The sequence below is a fragment of the Paramisgurnus dabryanus genome, chromosome 24 (genome assembly GCF_030506205.2).
Source record: "Paramisgurnus dabryanus chromosome 24, PD_genome_1.1, whole genome shotgun sequence".
Taxonomy (NCBI): domain Eukaryota; kingdom Metazoa; phylum Chordata; class Actinopteri; order Cypriniformes; family Cobitidae; genus Paramisgurnus; species Paramisgurnus dabryanus.
This window is the reverse complement of record NC_133360.1, coordinates 11,721,953-11,745,844: the sequence shown is the minus strand read 5'-3', so window position 1 is coordinate 11,745,844 and position 23,892 is coordinate 11,721,953. Positions and strand designations below refer to the sequence as shown.

General features: G+C 39.5%; 1 protein-coding gene and 1 long non-coding RNA gene across 3 annotated transcripts; one reads left to right on the top strand and one right to left on the bottom strand.

Moving 5' to 3' along the window:
* Window positions 1-2,028: 2,028 nt before the first annotated feature.
* kiaa1614 (KIAA1614 ortholog) lies at window positions 2,029-22,846 on the top strand. 2 transcript variants are annotated; one of them, XM_065245426.2, is made up of 10 exons: window positions 2,029-2,397; window positions 5,539-6,417; window positions 8,468-8,537; window positions 10,284-10,424; window positions 13,941-15,094; window positions 15,334-15,472; window positions 15,819-16,074; window positions 17,354-17,478; window positions 18,583-18,755; window positions 19,924-22,846. In XM_065245426.2, the coding sequence occupies exons 2-10, from the start codon at window positions 5,574-5,576 to the stop codon at window positions 20,115-20,117; spliced, it is 3,096 nt and encodes a 1,031-aa protein (XP_065101498.1). In that variant the 5' UTR covers window positions 2,029-2,397; window positions 5,539-5,573; the 3' UTR covers window positions 20,118-22,846. The 2 variants fall into 2 exon arrangements, with proteins under 2 accessions (XP_065101498.1, XP_065101490.1); XM_065245418.2 differs by having other exon boundaries at window positions 2,030-2,404.
* LOC141281611 (uncharacterized) lies at window positions 17,357-18,699 on the bottom strand. Its single transcript, XR_012335972.1, has 3 exons — window positions 18,558-18,699; window positions 18,131-18,206; window positions 17,357-17,496 (listed from the first exon to the last, which is right to left on the bottom strand). It is a non-coding gene; the product is annotated as an uncharacterized lncRNA (long non-coding RNA).
* Window positions 22,847-23,892: the final 1,046 nt, after the last annotated feature.

Genomic DNA, 23,892 nt, shown 5'->3' with positions numbered 1-23,892 from the left:
GTAAGTTTCAGAGAAATTCGTCTGCAATTTACTTATTTTTTTGCATTTTTGTCACTAGTTTTACACGTGTGTATTTTAATACTGACTTATATGAATAAATTCATGTCAAAACTTGGTAAATGTTGCTTTAACAGTGCTTTAGAGACCTAATAATAAAGTTCTATTATCAAATGTAAGCACACAGTAGTGGTCGAACGTGATGCCAAAATTGTGAGTGAGGTAAAATTTCCAAACAATTTGCCTTAAATGGCCCTTTTAGATTAAATTAAATCTTCAAATACATGTGAGGTACAAAATGGACAAAAATGTATATGCCAAACGCACCAATGCAACATGCATGCAACATCTTAAAAATGCATATCAAATATGCATAATATATCTTTAAAAAGCAAATATGTTCATTGTTCAAAATTGGACATCACATTTGGCCCCTACTGTATATCAAAGTCTGTTTAATGTATACAAAACACCTATATATTGTGATTATCTCATATCCTATAACATGGCGTCTTGTCATATGAGTGATTTGAGATGACCTGAATTACAAATTAGCAATTAATATTCCTCTATTTGTCTTAAAGACGTTTTATGTTGTCCGGATTCAAAATATGATAAATAATTTAAAAAGTATAAATAATTAAAATTCAAATCAATATATACAGTTCTGTGCAAAAGTCTTAGGCCACCACCACCCGATTTGTTGTTTGAGGGAAGTTTAAATGTCCATACATATTTATTTTTCTCTTTTTTTATTAAAGGGCACCTATTATGGCCTTTTTACAAGAACTAATATAAATCTCAGGTGTGTCCAGAATGTGAATGAAGTTTCATCTGAAAATACCCCACAGATCATTTATTATAGCATGCCCAAAATGCCCCTATCTGGCTAGGAGCAAAAACGCACTGTACCTTTAAATGCAAATGAGCTACAGCTCCTCACTTCCTTACAAACAGACAGTGAGCGATTTTAGTTAAAATAAATTTGATTAGTACAGTCTGAGACAATAGCATCTAGTGGACAGAGTACAAACTCGCTGAGGGTGGAAACTATAGTAAGTGGGCTGGGCGTTATTAATGTGACCTCACATTAATAAAAGAATCAAAACGGCATGTCTAATGAGACTGCTTTAGTTTATGGCGATTAAAAACAAGGAGCGAGTTTTGTTCATCGTAGAGTGGTTGTGTTCACAGATTGCCAACACACATTATGTCCAAACACCTTGTAAAAGTGGATTTTGCATAATAAGATACAAATAGAAATACAGGAAATATTTACACAAAATAAAAAAAATACTTAATGTGTATGACAAATTAAAACCGTAAATAAGTGTATTTGAAATGTGATGTTACTAAAAACTATAAAAAATGCAAATACTATAAATATAACATAAAACCTATTAATAACTACATAGAGCAACTTGTATTTACAAGGGCTTAAAAAATAATCTGTAGCAAGTGTGGTTTGTCCATACTCCTATTACTGAGCTATACTTCCCTCTTTAACCAGAACAAGGTTAGGCAGGGCTCTGTCTGTTTCTATGGCATGCACAAATGAGAAGGTCTATTCATTTTTTTTTTGTCTTTTAGTTCATGCGTCCTTGGACCCAGCCCAGTGCTCTCTACATCTGGCTTTCCTTCATAACTGGCCTCGGATCAGCAATTCTAGTGCTTACTGTGCAAGAAAAATAATCAAGTATGGACCATACAGTGATACTGTCATAATGTCAAGGTCACCAAGATGTCCAGCTCAATGAACACAAAAAGAGAAGCGCACGTTCACCGTTCACAATCAACAAAGGAAATTCCTTGGCAGCCGGAATATGTGCCTGGAGATTTCCGAACTTCCTCTGCCCAGCTTTTAAGAATTCTTCCATCTCCTTTCCTCCCTAATTGAAGGGTAGAATTACACCCCTCCTACCGATGGGCGGAGCCACTGGGTAGCTCCTCCAATAGAAACTTTTCCCAGGTCAGTTTTTCTCTAAGGTGGTCATGACTATCTCCATAGTAACCTAGGGATCTTTGCACATGTATTGAACTTTTACAGTCGGTCCCTTACCGGGTAACACGAGAGGAGTGGTGTTAGAGTAGTGTGCGATGAGTGATTTCCTGTGCTTGTGGAAAAGCAGGCAACTGATTAAAATGCCAACTTTGCTTCCTTAAAAAGTGGGAGTGTACCAAGCATACTTTTCCTCACTTTCAGCTGTCTCACAACAGCTGGAGCAAAAGAGAGAGAGGGACAAATGTGGCTTTGAAAAGCTCAGAAGTGAAAGCAAAGCAGAATCTAGACCATGATGGGATTTGACCAGCTGGATGTAACCGAATATGATCGTTTAACATCTTAAAATGGGTTTTAAAAGGGTACACATGGCTGCTTTGGAAGTCAGAAAGATGAAAGAGGTACGAGGTAAGATCCTTAAGAATCCTCCTAAATTATTCCTACGCATTATGCCTGTTTGTAGATGTAAAGTTATAGCCGTTGGTCTAGCTTTCATAGCCACCTGTGTCTTAGTCAGGGCTTTGGATGAAGTGTTGTTTGCTCGTGACACGGTTTTTCTTGACCTATGTCTCTGTTATCCCTCGTGTTAAATAAATGTCAGACGAGTGGAGTGGTCCCTTGCGAGAGACCCTTTACCACCATAGATGATTGTGTTTTCATTCCTGGTTCGACACTGTGACCCCTGTGTGTGCTGAGGGTCGGCACCCGTGGGCTTATAAACAGAAGAAGATCTTGTGATCGCATTGAAAGCATTAAAATCCTTTCTTTTTACTGAAAATTAGATGATGAAAGTTTAATTTAAGGCACACAAGGTAAACAACTCAAGCAAGAATTAAAAGCAAGCATCATCTATGATTTTTTTTTTTTTACTCTAAAAAGAAATGCAGCATGAAGTTAAACCAACTTGGTTATGCAAGTCAGTTCAACCTACTTTTTAAGTTTAAAGTAACTTAAAATATTTATTGATTAAAATATCATTTTTTACAATGTTCCTTTGAAATACTTTGATTATTTTTCTCACGTTTTCTTGTCAACAACAGATTTTTTTCTTAGTTAAGAGATGCAATCCTATTTTTGTACACTTGACTACATTAAGTCAGAATGTTTGTCCTTTTAGTTGATACATTTTTTTAATCTTTTGACAAAGTCAAGGTCGCTGGCCAATGTTGCAGTCACTAGTCATTGAACAACTAGATGTAATTTTTCGAAACACCATTCCTGTAGCTCACTGTTAGCAGCTCGAAAGGTCACTTTGCTGAAAAAACAGCTAAAAATACCCTAAGTTGGTTTCAACTGGTCTCCCAGCCTGGTTTACTGGGTGTTGAAGATACTTTTTAAGCTGTTCAGGGCAATATTGACCCAAACTCATATCTATGTAATTTTGATATATGTTATAATTTTAATGTGATAAATCTCTGCCTTTTCTAAAAAATTGAATAAATGTTTACACGCAAGTCAACACCTTGTGTGAGATGTCACAATCATCTTTATTAAAACAGGTAATGGTAAAAATAAAATTGAAACAGGGGTTTCCTCACGGTTTAAAATATACAGCTGTACAACATGCAAGCGTGTTGGAAAGCTTATGTCTGACCTCAGTGTACATTTCCGGCAAAGCTTCTGTTGCAAAGAAGTAGGGTGGAATAAAGTCACTGGGGCGGTACCTTTTCAAAAAGTACACTTTTGTACCTGAAAGGTGCATACTGGTACCTTAAAGGTACATATCTGTACCAAAATGGAACATATTAGGACCTTTTTAATTCATTTGCCGCCAGACATTTTTTGAAAAGTTGCCCGCCAGGATCTCTTGTGATTTTCAAAAGTTTCACAAAATGCTTTCTGGAAAATTTTCTTCTAAAAATATATAAACATACAAATATATCAAATGAAAGAACAGACCCTCTGCTTTCAAACAAACAAACAACAAACTCTTAAATATGGCTATTTGTCTTTAAAAATTAAAAAAATAGCAAAAAGCTGAAATAATTGCATTTTTGTGAAGGACTTTTGTTAGAGATCAGATTCAGAACGATTATCAAAACATACACAGAGTTTAAAATAGTAAATAATGTTTAGCATTCAGTTTTTTCATACATTTTTATGCAAAAGTTTTTTTTGAGATAACTCGTCAATGGTGTGGAATGAGGTACCATCCCAGTGACAATTTTTGTACCTTTTTTCTCAGAGAGTGTACCGATATAGACGTATAGCGCTGTGAAAAAGTACCAATATTTTTCCAAATCTCTATACACCGCCCAGCCCTAGGTCATGCTGGTTAAACTGGAAGACCAGCTAATAAACCAGCTGACCAACTAGCTTGACCAGGCTCAAAGACCACCTTTGCAAGGCTTAGGGTGGCCATTCGTGCCAGTTCCGCCGGACACGTCCCGAACATGTTTTCGGGTTCGTTCTCCGGAAGTCGCGTTGGTCGACCGCATACGTCATCAAGGTTTAATATTTCGGGTTTAATTTAAAAAAAGCAACCATTACATTTCAAGGTAAGAATGAAACTACAATGATTGTATGTCTTAAAATAAATAAATCTTAATTTTCGAATGTGTTTTAACTGAAATGTGGGAACCTTGATGACGTATATGCGGTCGAGCAACGCGACTTCCGGAGAACGAACCCAGAACATGTTCGGGACGTGTCCGGCGGAATTGGCACGAATGGCCACCCTAGCCAGGCTGCGAGGACCAGCTTAAACCAGCTACTAACATCTTAAAAACCAGCTAAGTGGGCGTGCACAACAACACATTTAAATAGGCTGAAAAAAGGCAGGCGGATGCCGACTGCCAGCTTTTTTGCCAGCTTTCAGCTGAGCGCTTTGATTGCTGTGATGCTTCTGCTTTTTTAATCAGTCGTTGAACGATGCGCCGGTTGGTTGTTCAGTGCGGACAAAACCCGCCAGCTACTGGCTTTTTTGAAAAGCACCGTACTTCCCTTGAAAACAATTGAAAACATAAACGCTTTGGTGTGCACGCAACCTAAGACCAGCCAACCAGCTTAGGCTGGTTTTAGTTGTTTTTTAAGCAGGGCATGGGTCCGATCCTAAATAAACATACGTACTGATAAAAAGCATATCTTGTAATGCACTGATAAAAGCATCTGCCGAATGCGCGAATGTCAAGTTGAAAGTTCCTTAAATTCCTTGTCAGTGTTTGTGTTCAGACGAATTCAGCTTACTCAAACAGCGATGTGTATCTGAGCGTGAACACGCATATGGTACCTGGAGGAAAAAACCTTGAGCATCATCTCATTAGAGAAGACCAATTAAATCAAATTAATCTCCCAGAAAACTCACTCATTTGTAAATTTCCCACAGAGGAAACTCGCCTCAGTGTTTGCTTTTTCCGTTCTACGTCCCAGTGATCTTAGATAATGGTTGCCAGATGTTAAGTGCATGTTCTAAATACCTGAGCATCTTAGGTTTATTAATTTAAAGCTGTCAAGATGTCTGTTTGATGACAAGTGGAGGTTTAAAAGCAGTCTGGTGCTGTAACATTTAGTAAAAACATTTCATCTTGCTTTTGTTTCCTCAGCCATCATAATGCTCCACTGATTCTCTAATTCTGCCATGGAGGACGCAGTCACATCTGAGGATGCCGAACCTCTCTTTAATGCTTCCCAAAACACTGAAGTCCATCCCAAGGAGAGACCAGAACCCAAACAGGTGAGTGATGGCCGTCCCTCTAGCACCAGCCCAGAGCTTGGCTCCTCGTCCGCCCCATCCTCTCCTCCTAATCAGCAAACCCAAGGCTCTGCGGTATCAGCTCTCCAGTCCAAGGTCAAGTCTCTTTCTGAGCGCAAAGTTGTTTATACAAACCAAGACAAGAGGGTTGTGCCGGGAACATTCATGTTGGGATATGCTCTCACTGACGCTTGGGGCTCTAGTAGCAGCGATGATGAGATGGAACCCCAAAAACCTCGGACATGTGGCTCCTCTGGGGCCATGCTGTCATCTCCACGTGGACTCGGAGAAGGGGCGAGTCGGGAAAACCTCTCTGGAACTCAAGAGGACCAGGTTTCACCATGTGATAGACCGTGGATGCCTCCTAAGTGCTTCTGGAGGTCTGATGTGCCAGAGACAAACGGGACACCAACTGGACGAACTCAACCGGGGTCGGTTGCCCCCAAAATAGCCCCCAAGTTTCCAAGGGAACTGCAAAGATCTGACAGCTTGGAAAGCCACCTTCGCAGGTACAATCACGGCGAGGTGCTGCAGACCGGACTCTGGCGGGCCGACAGTTTGGAGAGCGTGTGTAGCGGCGGGAGCTCGCCGACGCTGGCCGAAAGGGTCGAGATGAATCGTGGCCTTCTCAGACAGGTGCTGCAGAAAGCCCAGATCAAAAACGATGAAGGTGACCAGGCGACAAACCCAGAACAGCGATTAGAGGACGCGACCCGTGCTGGCGGGAGAGGTAAAGCCATTTTGTTTCCAGAAGCGTAGATGTAATCCGCCTCATCGTAAAGTGCGATATAATTATGCTAATCCTAATTTAGTGTATGTCGAGAGCGTGATAAGATGACATTGTCTGCTTCAACACGTTTACAGATTACTCGTGAGGATTACAAGCAGTGCATGCACACAACCTCCTTAATGAAGCAGAGGTCATACAGACATGAGCGCTGAATAATCCAGATATGATGGAACAGAGAGATAGAAATTAGATTAAATAAAAGTCAGATAAAAAGTGGAGGATATAAAGAGGAAGAAAAACAAGCAGTGCGGTGGGTTTGTTTGCTTATTGTTTTTTGTTTTAGAATAAAGTTGCAAAGTAAAAAATGTGCAGAATAATTTTTATTGTAAAGAAATTATATTTTATAATATTATGGTGAGTGATGTTAATGGTAAAGTTTTAGCCATTTTATGTAAGAAAATCTCAAATTATTGCACAACTCGCGTTGTAGTATGCCGCACTAAGCACAGTTTTCCAAACGTCAATATAAAAATATTATTTTTACCAGACAACCTTCTGACTTCCTTTGGGGATTTAGGCTCCTTTTACCCCGCATGATGATCTTGGAAAGTTGTCATCATAAAATTTGCCTTCTGTGTAAAGCAAACGCATCCTGGAAATGATTGTGGTATTGCTCCAGGAATAGGGACCTAGTAACATTGGCGTATCAAGTCCTGTGTGAACAAAAGGCAGGAGCGATACTCTCGTAGTGATGTCACAGATAATAAGCAAAGTTAAGAATCTGCAGAAAATTTCACCTAGTGCACCACAATTACATTTACATAACACGTCACACTAATGCAGGGTTCACACCAGACGCGGTAGAGGCGGCAAGCGCGAGTGATTTACATGTTAAGTCAATGCGAAGATGTGAATTGCATCCTGCGGCGCGATTTGAGCGTTGTCACTGGCAATGCGCGAATTGAAAAATCTAAACTTTGGTGGATTTTCGCACTGCGTTAACCAATCAGGACCTTGCTGTAGTAGTGACGTGATAACAGGAAGTGAGCGGGGTCGCAGAAGCGAATTTCCGTGTAAATGTCACGACTGACTAGAATTTCACGTGCGGCTTTCACGTGAGTAAACTCAAATGTTCAAGCATCCAACATCTGTTTCCAAGATGACTGATGTTGATTGTGCATTTATCGAGAGAGTTACCAGTTTGTATTTGGTAACCTTACTATAGGGGGAAAATAAACGGCGCTGATCGATAAACGTCACGTGACTCAAAAGTGAAGTGTGTATTACAACTTACCAGGTTGCCCAATGTCCTCACTACCACTCTTCCTACCAAAGTCCTTTTTATTACTGTCTCCTCTATACAAATAAGAACTTGTGTCGTATAGCTCCGGGTGACTGCTAACGGACAATATCAAGCGTTGGTTGAATGAGTGACTCCGGGCGGGGCTGCCACCACAGCAGCAAGCAGGCTCCTGATTGGTTAATGCGGCGCGAAATTCCGCCAAAGTTAAAATTTTTAAACTCGGGCGTCGGCCGCAAATTCGCTTGAACTGCAAAATACACAAAAAGCACCATTCGCGCGTACAACGCACAACGCTCAATTCACGCCTTTAGCGTGAACTATACTCCCGAATGAGGCGGAAACGCGTCTTCCACACCGCGCCAAACGCCTCATCCGCGCCGCGGGACCTCCAGACGCGCGTCAACATGTCTTCACATTGACTTAACATTGAAATCACTCGCGCTTCATGCCTCTTCCGCAGTTGGTGTAAACGCAGCATTAGTTATTATCTATGAATTAAAAAACGGGGACAAATATTTTTTGCTTTCAACTTTTTATTGTTGTGGGTTTGTGGAGGACAGAACAACAAAAAACGGGACTGGTCATCTTGCTTCACGCAATCTTTACAGGATAATCGCACAGAAAATCACAAACATCAAATTATCCATGGACAAATCCTGCACATATTTTCCATGTGGGAAAAAGGGTATAGAGGTATCAGATCCTCTGTCATTCCTACTCTAAATGTATTTTTATCTGTTTCCGCAGGTGTTTGTGGCATGAATGATAGTGATTTGGATTCTGGGATATCTCTTCAAGGTAGCGAGACCAGTCAAAGGTGGGCACCACACAGTCATTCATGCACATTGAATTTCTTAAAGTGATTCTGTTCACTGTTTCTGTGATTCCATAATTTATCTAAAAGAGAAGACAGGAAGGAACATGAGATCTGGAGAAAACGTCTGCTGATTTTATCATTTGCTTTTCCTGCCTCCTCTTCATATTTAACTTCACTAAGGAACAAAGGAAATAGCTCCTATCTCCAGAATAATGAAACATGCCATATTATAACATAAAACAATATATGGAGGTTTTATTTCATTTGAGGAGGTTGCTGCTGAACCTGATTAGGGAAATTATTATGCAAATATAACTCAAATTATTAACAGTTCAAAACCCACAGCAGATTTACATCCCCTGATAAAAAATGTTTAATGCCGTGATTTCGCACACCACTCTTTCTGCTCGCACGCTGAACTTTCCGCTCGCACGCCGAACTCTCCGCTCGCACGCCGATATCTACGCTCGCACGCCAAACTCTCTGCTCGCACGCCGATCTCTACACTCGCATGCCGATCTCTACACTCGCACGCTGATATCTAAGCACGCACTTCGGTTTTTCGCTTGCACGCCGATCTCTCTGCTCGCACGCCGATCTCTACGCTTGCACTTTGATTTCTCACTCGCACGCCGATCTCTATGCTCGCACTTCGATTTCTCACTCACACGCTGATCTCTCTGCTCAAGTAAGGGACAATATCATGGTGATCCTTTTGGAATATTGTACCATTTTACTTTTTAAATATAGTTAGAAATTATACAATTTAGGCTCTTAGGTATTTACATGTTATGCCAAGTTATTTAAAAAAGTATGATGTTAAATTGTCCAAAGACATGGTTGTATATGTAAATGTCCAAATAACTGTCGTAACAGACTAATCCAGAAGATCATGTGAAATGTTATGGTTTAAAATGTTGTATACTATCTCACAACTTTGCAGCCATTGCGGCCATCGACTTCTCAGCAATGACCAGGTTATTTACAGTGTATTTAGTAAAGTTAACACAGTACTTTGTCAGTTAAGGTAGTATATAAATACGTTTAATTTAGTGAAATCTCGACATATGAGCACTTTCAAACAATTATTGTCTGTTAGTTTTCTTATTATCAGACGATAATAGTAGCTTTCTGAATCACCTAAGTTTATTTAATGAGCAAACTCTACACATTGTATTCCCAGATTATTTTCTGAAGGCTCAGCTGAAAGAAAGAAAACGGTTTCATTATGTCTCGAAAGTGTCAACAAAAGCTGTAAAATAAAATTTTGAAAAGACACCCACACCCGCAGATGAAACCTGTCCAAAACTAGTCGCGTAAGCAGGATCTGTTAAAAACAGAACAGTCATTTCTTATAATGGTAAAAAATACTTCCATAACTAATAGCAATTATTAGGATTAGGGTCTCGAGTGTTTAAAATGTGGAGTCCAATACAAATATAGTGATTTTCACATTTCTCAATTCTCACACATTCACCTTGAGACACACGCATTGTAGTCAGTTCACCCGCCACATTTCACGCTGAGAATTAACTGGTTTTGTCACATTATTAGCATTAAAAATCTGTATTTACTACTAATATAAAAAACATTTTAATTGAATAAATATAAACATAACATCGTGTACAAACACACACTCAACCTCCGTCAGCCTAATTAGTAATGACGGCCCGCTCCACTTAATCCCCCCTCACTCCACACAGGAGCTGACGTGTTTCTTTCTTTCTCTCTCCGACCGGCCCACAGGGCCTTTGTGTTGGCTGACGACCTTCCGCTGAGCCCTCGGCACGAGCAGGCCAAGCGACTGCTAGAAAGAGCGCGTATGAAGGCCCGGTCCAATCCTCTCAAAGCCGACCACACCATCCTGCCCGTCCAGAGAGACAACCTGTAAGTTTTTAAAACCCTGTTTCTTTATATATATCTCTAGTTCGCTGAGGATTCGAGGTGGGGGCGGGGGTTTAGACGCTTAAGCATCATGGGAAGGGAGTGCTTATACATTGGGCTCTCCACTGATAAAAACAAGACTGGCACTTGAGATCGTAAGCTGTATTGTGCGGTGCTGGACTGATTCGGCTCGATGGGAAGACAGGCAGCTGTTATGTGAATTTTTGGTAGTAGCAACAGGTGCTGGTTTGGATTTAATGATGGTCAGCACTGTGGACAAATTAAATAAAGTTGGATCTTCACTGTATTTGACCATTTTACAAAGGTGCGCATTTTAAAAATGTATATAAGGTCCTTTAAACTTAAATAATTGATGTTGGTGCCTGTTTTACATTGACTTGGATTTGGCAGATACTTCTATCCAAAGTGACTTCAAGCTATACATTTTCTCAGTATGTGTGTTCCCTGGGAATCAAACCCACAACCTTTTGTGATGCTAACACAATGCTTTACCAATTGAGCTACAGTAACACTCACTACAGGAACACTATATGACCACATGTGTGCTTATAGTGATCATTTAATTTAATATAATGTTAGTCTGAATTCAAAGTTTGATCAGTATTTACATGTTATTAAAGACAACTTGAATTTTACGGTGATTCTAAATCCCAGTTTCCTATCCGGCGCTCAGTTCTCTACCTCAGCACTTTCACACAAAGACAGACGGGCGAGCCGCCCCGAACACCCGCCTGTATGCTTGCTATGAAAGACAAGCTCTGGGAGTTGCACAGGGACATCCGAAACAGATTGGAGCAATTGTATATGTAACAACATGTCACACACAAATAAAATTAAGCGTTCAGATGCAAAATCCTCTTAACTGCTTCTGAAATGTTTTCTTGTAAATAAGCATTTTTATCAGGCTCTTATATTTAGGTTCAGTAATTTGACTTAAATGGCAATAAATTGGTTATGTAAGGAATAATTGACGACGGGCCATTGAATTATAAGAAAATAATGCACACACAAGGTGCAATGCGGCACGACCGCAGGTGTGCATTATTTTCAAATAATTCAAAGGAGTCAATTATTCCTCTTATACCATGGTTACCACAAACATTGCTCTGGTGCCTATTTTTAAGACATTTGACGAGTTAGGTGTGCGGTTATAAGAAATTAATGCATACCCACAGAACATTTCTCAGCCAATCAGAATACAGCATTCAACAGACCAGTGGTATAATAATGAGTAATTGAAATGGCGCATTTTTCATGTCACTTTAGTCATTCCACTGGTATTTAACAAATACTAATTGACAAATTTGACCATCTTTAGCTGTAAAACCCTTAGGCAGCATTTACACTGCATGTTTGAAGTGACTCAATTCCAAGTTTTTCCCCTTATGCGGCACAGATCGGATATGACCCACAAATGTGTAAACACGTAAAAGCACATAGATTCCGATATTCACTGATTGGTTTCAGGCCTCATTCATATGTGGAAATAGATTGGATATGAATTGGATACAGGCATTCGCGTCCGCAATGTAAACAGACAGATCGGATATTCCCATGTCAAGATGCGTCGGGCATCATTAACTCTTTCCCCGCCAGCATTTAAAAAAAAGTTGCCAGCCATGTTATGTTATGATTTTAACAAAAGTGTAATGCCTTTCAGAAAATGTTCTTCTTTAAATATATAAACATACAAAAAAAAGTTTCATTCTACCTTCATTTGTTCTCTTTTTATCACTTCTCAAATATGGGTAGGGTTCTTCAAAAATAAAAAATTTTGAGCGAAAAGCTGAGATATTTGCATTTTTGTGAAAGACTTTTGATAGAGATCAGATTCGAAGCGATGATCAAAACATACACAGAGTTTGAACTGTTTGACCTTAGGGGTTGCTTCTGGGTTTATAAGCGTTTATATCCATCTGGTGGATAGTAGCGGAAACATGGATTGCCGGAAAAACTCGTCATTGGCAGGGAAGCGGGGAAAGGGTTAAAAATGCAACGCTGGCAAATGAGGTGGACACCACCTGCGATCACATGACTCTTCTTAGCAGCGCAATGGAGGACGACAGCTCCTCTTAGCAGATTAATGCCGAAGTTTTATGTCTTGTTACAGAAATAAAGCTCTATAATCTTTTATTTAATTATTTTGTCTGTCCATGGCATAACGTGACATTTTACTTCCTCAGTGGTTTAAGCTGTTCTGTATCTCTACCTTGAATTGTTTTGCCAAGTGTTAGTGTAAATGCTGATATCGTATACGAGTCACTTTTAAAAGATGATGTAGGCGGGTGGTCAAAAAAAAAATTGGATACAGGCAACAAATCGGAATTTGGTTTAAAGATTTTCAGTGTAAATCCAGCCTAAGTACATGCAAAACTCTCCAGTCACCCTTCACAGTCCTTTTAAAAAATAAAATTAAAAGGATAAAAATTCAGTTAGTATCCTAAAAAACTCTTGCACGTTAATGTACACGCACCGTCGTGCATTCATGCACTTAGAGGACTTTGCTGAAAAATCGATTCTGGCAACAAACCGGTATTTCTAAATGGCTTGAGGCCGGGATTAAGCGTATTTGAAGCGAAAGTATTTCATGAGCGTATATGTGCCGAGAGCATTTGGTTAATATTATTATCTAATTTTTGACGAAAATTGCATTTTTCGCATCTGAGCTCCTTAAATACGTATTTTGCCATTACCTTATTCGTTAATTAGCAAATCTTACACATTTAAATCAAATGTATTATTAAATTTACATTTTATGTATTTGACGTGATTTGACATTCACTTTGGCTGAAAGTGTCTGCTAAATGAATAAATGTAAACGTAATGATGTATTCTTTGTATTTACATTTGACATATAAAAAATTATTTAAAGTGAAATCTAGTAGCTAAACAAGAGGAAACAGCTTAAACAAAAAAATAAATTGCATATTTATGGTATAGTTTGGATATAAAAATAATTAATTGGTAAAAAGATAAACATTTATGATTCGAACTTGAAGCTTTAATGAAACAGCTTTGAGTTCTTGCTCCACTACACCTGTCATATCAGCAGCTGTTAGTCTCCCTAACCGCTGTTAATTCACTCTTCGCTCGTCCATGACGGGTAAACAGCACTGTGATGTCACAAGCACTGCTTTTAGCCTGCTCGGGGTAAACTGAACCCTTAAACTTATCTCCCGGGATTGACTGTTTAACATACAGTCTCCTCTGTATACAATCCCATAGGTTCAAAAACTTAATGTGCATAACAATTCCCATTGAAACAACAATATCTTTGTTGGACTCTATTGCAGCTTGAGGGTTCAATAATGTAGAGCAGATAATATTAAAATGAATTTTTGGCTCCTCCGTTCATGGCCTCGACATTCCTGACATGCTTTAATTTGCTCATGGCTTCATGCTGAAAGATAAACCGCTGGCTGTGTTGGCATGTGTCTCTTTCTAAACACTAAGCTTGCAGGAATGCATCTGGTTTCATTCATGTCTGTGCATCCACAGGGAGCTGCTGTCCTGGGTTGGCGTACACCAGGCGGGGAAGGAGTGCGTGGCCTCGGGCAACCTCAGCGACTCCTCCAGCAGCGACTCTGCGGGCGGAAACAGGCAAAGACACGGCCACTCCCCCACACGCGTTCGTTTCGAAGACGAATCGGAGAAGGACGCAGAAGTGCGCTACCTGGAACGACTGCGCCAGCGACGCAGGGCCGGAGAAAGAGCCCAGGGGTTGCTGGTGTCCAAACCCAACTTATCTTCTTACATCGGTGGACAAGCGGAGACCGGATATGACTCGGGTTCGATATTCGGGAAGGCCAAAGCCAGGAAAAGTTTGGTGAACGGTCATCACCAAAGTCCAAACAGGCAATGCAACTCCTGCGGGACGTTTCTGCACGAGTTCCCCGGAGCTAGCTTGAACTCCAACACTCTGTCGTTACCACCGACAAATGGTGAAGCTGAAGGGAAGAAGATACCGTGTTGGGTGGCTCCCACCCTTCCCAATCGTCTGGTTCGAATTGAACAGATTAAGGAGACGTACATCGGAACGCCGAGTCCCGTCATCGTACAGATTGACGAAACGCACTGCAGTCCTGTGGATAACGCAAACGTAAGAGGAACGTTGCAGAAGCTGAAAAAGAAGGTCAGGAAACTAGAAAGCAAGCAAGAACCTTTGTACATCAACACTGCAACATCTCCAGACCGCGAAAAACTTTCAATCAATGGAACTCAAATGTGTTTGTCGAACACATTACCGCAAAATCCCTACGCCACAACAGACAGATGCAGCCCCACATCTATCGGCAAAGGCCTGGTGGCTCCTCCGTTGCCTCCCAAAGGAGAAACACCCTTCAGTCATCCCCAGCCGATCCCTCCACCTCTCCAACCTAAAAAATCCGCTCTGAAATCAAGCTCCAAGAGTCATTCCGGCGGACAGCGGACAGTCACTCTCGTGTCTTCGCCGGAGTATCGTGTCGTACACCTGGACTCCTCAGAAGTAGGGGGCGCTGTCGAGAGCTGTCGGCAGGAGCAGCCCTCCGCTGGGTTGGGTTACTGGGAGGACAGGTCTGTGATGGTAAACCCTGGACCTTTATGCAGAACGAGCCCGGTTATGTGTGCCGGAAACGTACCCGCACAAGGAGACGAATGGTCACAGACTAAAGGTTAGTTTATTAATGAGCCAAAAAGGGGTAAAGGACAAAAACCAAAAGACCAAATATAAAAACTGTTTCACTAACCAATGTTGAAATTATTGTTTGCATATTGCAAATGCATATTAGGGACACAAATGTTACTCTTTTTATAAAATGACCCATAATCTTTCACAATCATATAATTTGTTAAATCATGTGGATTATTATTTTTACATTATGAACCTCATCCATCATGCTTTGGCTTGCAGATGTTGAGACTCATGGAGCGCTGGGATCTGATGCAACATGCAGCAGTGCTGAATCAACCCAAACTCGTCTGAATGATGGAGATGTCAGAGGACCAATCAAATCAGTGCATCAGAGAGCCACCAGCCCAAACCTTTTACAGTGAGCAAAAACATTTCCCTTTTTGGTCCTTGGCAGTCGTTTAGTCTCTCCGAACAAAGATTTAATTTCTGGACTCATGGTGCAGATTTCTTTAGCACTTCAGCTTCAAAGTGGGTCAGGAGAGATATGGGCCAGATTTCCTTGAGTCAATTGTTATCTATAACCGTACTGCCCCCTACTGGTTAAGAATTACAGTTGCATAGACATTTATACTGTGGTGAAGAACCACATCTCATTGTGGCTTATATAGACCTACCGTTTGGTTGCCAACCCAGATCAGTCTAGTTCCTAAAACAGAAAAATAACCTTTGACGATTCACTAAGATCCCCCTCGGCTGTGTTTTAGTGTGGGGACGGACGCAGAGCACCGGGAGGGTCGATCCAAACTATCCCTGCGACGCTTCTTCTCGGCCATGGGACTGAACAGCGCCGGGTTGCTCGGAAAGGGACGTTCAAGCAGCATGGATCAACTCAGCCTGCACCCTAAACCTACCCCCCAAAAAACGAACTCAAACCCGGGACCCGCATCACCCTCAACGTCCCCCAGTCCCACACATAGACACCAGCTGAAGAAAGCTCCTTCACTACAGACCATCCGCCTGGTTAGCATCTAATATGTCTACTAGAAGGCCTTTATAAACAATGATTAAACATTTTATGTTCCATCTTTGTTGATATCATTTTTAATGATATCGTTTTTTTTTTTTACTTCTGATTTACTCACCCCCATGTCATCCAAGATGTTTATTTATTAATTTTTTTTGAGGAAAACATTCCAGAATTTTTCTCCATATAGTGGACATCTACATACATCAACGGTTTGCAGTGTCATTGCAGCTTCAAAGGGCTCTAAACCAGGGGTCTCCAACGTGGTGCCCGCACAGAGTCTGTGAGGTGCCCACCAAAGCACATTCTATGAATTATCTTGGCTTGGTTTACATCAACATTTTAAAAAATGATTAAACATATAAACAAGTAAAATAAAATTAAATCAACAAAACAAAAAAGTTTCATTCATTGTGGTAGCCCTTGCTCACATAACGGTTTGAGACCCTCAAGTAGTTTTACAAGTATGGAGAAAGAGGACCATTCTGACTTGTTGTATGTGGAATGATACTAATTAATGTATTTGTGTCAATTTATTGTTCAAAATGGTCAATTTATTGTTTTCACAAATGTGACGCGTGACCTTTCAAAGTGATTACGTAGTACGTAAGGTCGCACTGGCGCATCACGCGGCTAGTGCAAGATGAGAAGTTGTGGTTTAAATGTACTTATTTTTTTTTGTGCGTAAATAATGATCGTTTTGCTAGATATGTCTCGTTGGGAGCCATTTGAAGCTGCATTGAAACTGCCATTTTAAACTGCATTAAAAATGCAAACCATTGAGGTCCACTATATGGAGAAAAATACTGGAATGCTTTAATATTTTTCGACTGAAGAAAAAAAAATATCTTGAATGACATCGGGGTGAATAAATTATACAAGATTTTTTAATGAAAGTTTAGTTATTCTTAAAAAAAAAAAAAGTGAAATTACTGCATTATATTATTGTTTGTCTTAACTGTGCTATTATTCAGTGACAGCTGGTGACTGCTCTTCTGAGGGGCGCAAATTCAAAATATGTGATGAGTGTCATGTGTGTAATGTAGTTAACTAATGAACCTTATTGTGAAGTGTTACATTAATTTCAATTTTTTGACTAGTAAGGAGTTGCTATAAATGATAGGAATTATTAGCTTGTTTTTATAATTTATAGTAACTCCTCACCAGTCAAGAAAGTTGAAAATAATTGATGAAACTTAAAAATTGAAGTGCAACAAGGACTTTTAACAGTGCAGAAGATATGAATATTAAATCTGTATGATTTCTCACCACTAGGGGTCTCCATTTCTTCAACTGAGAAGATCCTCGTCAGCTCAAAACCTCCAGATCCCCAAAAAGAAAACTGATAGATCTTCAGCATATAGTCCAATGGAACAGCCCTGCAGCCCTTTACTCACCAGGTACATAAAAATAACAACCTAAAATAATAAAACACTTAAAGATTACTTATCAATTACATCTATTTACAGATTATATCATGGCACTATTTTGTATTTGTATTATTATGCTTATCAAAAGTGACCTCATCTTTATATTATAGCTCTGCCTAATATATGGTTTACTTGCAACGAGCCATGGTAAAACTATATTTTTTAACATTTTACTAAGTAATATGAAGTAGTATAGAATGAGGTGAATTATTGACTTTATAACCTCTATGAATAAGATCAGTTGCGCTCTTCCATGCAATCTATTCGTGTAACATTCAGACAGCTGTCATGTTGTGCAACAAGACGAGTGTCTCCATTGACTGTCTCAAAGGCCGAGCGAGATATAAATAGAGCTGTGTGGGTCTGCCAAAGACAGAAGTGGAGCGCTGGAATGATCAGCTGTCTGCATATTTCTGCAGCTAAATTCAGCCTCATGCATGCGTGTGTTACCAGAAAAGCATACGCGCTTGTGTGTTTGGGTTGCTTACAGTTTCAGATAGTGTTTGTAGGCGCTGCTGTGATTTGATAGCAGCTCTGAGCATGTAAAGTGTTTATATCAGTGTGTTATGTGTATGTGAGAGGAAATTCCAGCCCTGGTGACTGGAGCAGGTCTGCTGCTTACATCACTTTCCTCGGTAGCCAATGAGAAAGCTGAGAGCTGTTACGCCGATATGCTATTATTGGCCGCTCGCTCAGATCTGGGAAAGAAAGAGAGAAAGAAGGATAAAGAGACGTGCAGCCTGAAACACATAAACCAAAAATAGCGTTGTTATTTAAAAGTCTCTCAATCACATATATTCTTAATATGAAATGTTGAAATTGGAGAATCAAAGTTTGATCACACTAATTTCAATCTTTGACATGACCTTACTCATAAAATTATCCTATATAATGTTAAGAACATTATAACCTTGATATCTTTACTAAGGCAAACAGTAAATCACCAAAAAATTTAGTTTTCACAGATTGGGTCACATATAATAACGTCTATAAATTTAGCATTTACTTTTATACATACATCTTGCATTTCTGTTGTTATTTTTAGATACCTTATTCAATTTCCGTGTGTTTTAGGAACCTCCAGCGTGCATTAAGTGTCGAGGATGTGGGACGGCCCAGCGCAGTGCGATCGGTGGGTCGTGTGGCTCAGGCCTTCCCGGATGGCACCATCCTGCTTGAGCTCTCCAGACCTCCAAACGGTCCCTTCGGCTTTCTCATCTCACGAGGAAAAGGCAGGTCGGACTCAGGTGAGAGATTCTGAACTGACGTCACAGTCAGCAAGTTTAAAGATGGTTATTCGTGGGTCTGCTAGGTTGATATGCCTTTAAAATGACTCTGAAACAAATAGTGTACTGCTTTCATAAGAGCATCTGCCAAATGAATAATAAAAAAATGCATGTCTTAAAGGATTAGTCAATTTTCTTTAAAAAAAATTGAGATAATTTACTCACCACCATGTTATCCAAAATGTTGATGTCTTTCTTTGTTCAGTCGAGAAGAAATTATGTTTTTTCAGGAAAACATTCCAGGATTTTTCTCATTTTAATGGACTTTAATAGACCCCAACACTTAACAGTTTTAATGCAGTTTAAAATTGCAGTTTCAAAGGATCTCAAACGACTTATCTAGCAAAACCATTGTCAATTTTGGCAAAAAAATTCACTTTTACACCACAACTTCTCGTCTTCCTCCGGCTGTGTGACGAACCAGCGCAACCTCACGTAATTGCGTCATCACGTCAAGAGGTCACGGATGACGTATGCGAAACTACGCCCCAGTGTTTACAGGTCTGGAGAAAGAGTACCGTTTCGACGTCGTTGTATGTCGAATGATACTAATTAATGTTTAAAATCGTCTGCAAATGTAACGCTTGACCTTTCCACGTCATTACGCAATTACGTGAGGTTGCGCTGGCTCGTCACACAGCCGGAGGAAGACGAGAAGTTGTGGTTTAAAGTGCATTTTTTTTATTTTTCTTGCCAAAAATGACAATCGTTTCGCTAGATAAGACCCTTATGCCTCATTTGGGATCGTTTAGAGTCCTTTGAAACTGCAATTTTAAACTGTATTAAAACTGTTAAGTGTTGGGGTCCATTAAAGTCCATTAAAATGAGAAAAATCCTGGAATGTTTTCCTCAAAAAACATAATTTCTTCTCGACTGAACGAAGTAAGACATCAACATTTTGGATGACATGGTGGTGAGTAAATCATCTGGATTTTTTTAGAAAATGGACTAATCCTTTAATATCGTTCAAGTGATAATTTAATAGTGAATCAAGTAACACTACTTGTAAACATTTTTGGCATTATTATATAAAAAAATGTATTAGTCCATGCGCGTTTCCTGGAAATTCAACCTGTGATCTTGGCAAACATCATGATCTGAAAGCTGAGCTTTTATACTGTGATCATAGGGGTGTATGTTGATGGGATGGGCGACAGCAACACTGAGAAGCTCTACGCGGGTTTGCTTGGGGTCGGGGACGAGATTCTGGAGGTGAATGGGGAGAAGGTGGCTGGACTGAGTTTGGACTTGGTGACCCGTTTGATGACTCAAAACAGCACCGCGTCCATCCGTGTGCTCCGGCACAGACGACTCCAGCGCTAAACGTGAGAGAGCCCAAACAGACTTTCCAAGAGCTCGAGTTTCATCGAATGTTGTTGATGTCTCAGTTATATCAATAACCGGAGCAATAACCATCAAACAGTGTTCAGACATGAGATTGTGTCCATAATAGGCAGTGTTTTGTTTTACTGCGCACACTGTTTCTGGTGAAGAAGGTTAAGGGAACTATTAAAGGGATAGTTCACATACAAATTAAAATTTTATCATCATTTACTTAAAACTCATTCACGTAGCACTTTGGTCCAAGAACATTTCTGTGAAGTTGGCAGAGGCGCTTCCGTGTGAACACACACGCTTCCCATAAATGTTCTGAGATCGCTCCCGTAACATTGCCGTAACATACACGGAAAGCATTCTGTGCGAACATGATGCAAAAACAATGCTTTGATGAGGACGCACATGGGTGACTCTCACGAAATTAGACTTATGAGGTGTCATTTTGATGAAAAAAAGTAAATGCTATCAAAATAAGAAGCATTAAGTTACAAACATCTTTTCATGTACTATTTTGCACATTTTGATTTCAAATAACATTATACAAACCAATTTTGTTGTTTTTTCTACATTTAAGGGGGAATATTTCATTACCGCAACGTGTCCATGACTGGATTTGGGTTCTCTCACATGGAAAAATTTATAATTAAAAAATCTAAAAAATAAAAAGCTTCAGTGCATGTTATACTATAAACATTTACAGTAAAGAAACATGAGGTATTTGGTGATAATTGGTAAACCTAGAGACAATAATAAGGAATATAAATGTGTCCAAGACCAATTTTCTCATCCTCCGCAACAATTTTCAATCATTGTTTAAGCCCTCAAGGAACTAACATTTAAAAAAAAAAATGGAAGGGACATAATTGACTGTGACACTCAAGATGGCCACCAGGTAAGCAGTTCTTATTTTTCTCTCCGGATCAAAGTTAAAATTTTGTTCGTCATAGTACCTAGACATCTTTTTAGTTCTCATTACCGAAACATGAGTTTGTAAATGCATATATTTAATGTAATACCATGTTGCGGTAATGATCATTTTTTGATACTGATAATCTAAAAAATGTAAATAATTCTATAGGAAATATTTTTTAAATCCTCTAAAAATAATGGTTATTATAAGTTCAGACCTTAATCTTATATTTTTCCGAAAGAGAAATCACGGATTATTAGCTAACTTTAGACGATGTTTAAAAAATACATCACATGTCTTTACCGTGTGTGTGTGAATGCATGCACAGATTTGGGAAAATCATTGGTAGAGTTAATGAACCAAAAATCTAATGATCCCGGATGCTTTTTCCGTGTATTTTCTGTAATTTCTGTATGAAAAGGGCTTGTTTCAAACCTATTTGTTCTGCTGAACACAAATGAAGATATTTTGAAAAATTTTAATAACCAAACATATCTGGGGCACCATTGACTTCCACTAGAAAACAAAAATACAGTCAATGGTGCCCCAAATCTGTTTGGTTGTATAAAGACATTTATACAGTTTTGAAACAACTTAAGGATTAGTAAATGATGACAAAATTTTCATTTTTTTGTGAACTACCTCTTTAAGCAACGATGGTGTGACAATGTTCCTGTAAAGCACTGGGGGGAAATGAATGCGTTATGCGAATGGCAAATTTACAGCAAACATTTTCGGTACGGCACCTAATTTTTTACTGCTATTGAATTTTTTACAGCTGAATATTATCCAGGTACAAATATACCTATACAAGCATTATTAAAAGATTATGAGAAGGTATTGAAGGATGGTCTGGATTCAATCTCAAGTGTGTTTGTGAAACAGATCAATGAAAGATCAATGTTCCCTATCATGTTTGAGATTTTCCTTTACTGAAAGGCCAGAACGTAAGCAAAGCAAAGCTGCTAAAAATGCATTTTACTACTCAATAAAAAAGCTATTTTCTTTCCAATGCACACAAATGTAGAGGTACAGACGCTGCAGTTGCATCGATTATAAACTCCAAATGCTCTTTAGTAAATGAATACGATACGTCTCCATGAGCTGGTGCAATAAAACGCCTCTGCTGTGCAATCTGATGCCATGTCTGCTGATCAGTATTACGGTACATGCGACACAAAATGTTACCAGCCTAGGCTATTTCGTTACATTTATTTATACATTGATGTTACTATAAAATAAAACATCTGGCTTTTGTGGGACATCTTGGTTTTTTTCATTCTAAAATGTGCATAAATGATACATGAACGGCAACATTTTGTCATAGTATTATTAAATATATAAACTATATCGATTGTATTGGGTTGGGATGAAGTGGTAGCACTAAACAAGTGAAGATCTCAGATGTTTCTGAGGGTCTTGGGTGCTCCAGCTGTCAGTGTGAAGAGGTAAATGGGGGGGGGGTATGTTAGTCAATATCTTTCCTGTCTTCCTCCCTATTGATTAAACCGTGATTGATCCCATCCTGATCTCCACCAGATTAAAATATCCGGAAAATGCGAAAGCAAAATACGTGAACCTGGGTGATTATTTTGATGGATGTCAGTAAAGGCACATCTGTCATCCCGAATATATGAAAATGGGAAACTTAATGTATCCTAACTAGATTTTTGGAGATTATTATGTTGGGTTGTTTCCAGGGCATGGCTATGCAGTTGCTAAGGTCTGTCACGTCGCGTTCTGATTGGTTCGTTTTTAGTCCGCATTAAAACCCCGCCCCCGTGAGTATGATGATATTGTATTAAATGTAATATAGGTCTATTGGATTTTTTTTCATCTGCCATCGCTTTGAAAAGTAATATCACACATCAACTCGAGAACAAATTTGCGAGTGACACATCGAAGGTAAAATGTTTACGGTTAGGGATTTATTTAAGTATTGACGATGTAAATTTTTTTTGCCTCAACCTTATATTCAAAGTCAGATGAAAAAAATGCAATCGCTAGAGTTTTTCTTCTTATTTTCCGAAATTGATTTGTGCTACTGAAACCACACCAAGGAAAGCTCCCAGGTGTCTGTGAATACTGTTAAAGGCCTTACACAAGAACATTACATGAGCGCACTTGAAACCATGGAGATGGGTGCTCTCGAGTGTGTGGTTTAATATTGTTTGTGTTGTCTGATTTTGTGTGTGTAGGGATGCTAATGAACTCAGCTGTCTGTAGCCCCGCCCCCCTCTCAGTTCCCTACGGGAGTGAGAGCTCAGCTGTCCTCTTCACTTACAGCAGGATAAAAGAGCCAAAAACAGAACCTGCATCCTGCACCTGCTGCCACGCACACACACACACACACACACTCACGCACGCACACACACACAAAACATACCCTTACACTCACACGCACACACAGTCACTCAGACGCCTGACACACTCACATATAGGCACAAACACATATACAGAAATAGACACACAGAAAGAAAGACACTCATACACACAAAACCAGATACACACACACGCGCACAAAACACACACAAACAAAAACGCACACATGTACATACACAACACTGAGACATACACACACAAAGACACAAACATGCCAGACAGACACACAAGCACACATAAAAACTGACAAGCATGCAAAACACAGGCATATAAAGACAAACAAATTCAGACACACACAAACATATACAGACAAACACAGACACACAAACATATACACACACAAAACACAGACACAAACATTAACAGACAAACACAGACACACAAACATATACAGACACACATACACACACAGAACACAGACACACAAACACAGGCACACAAACATATACACACAAACACATACAGACA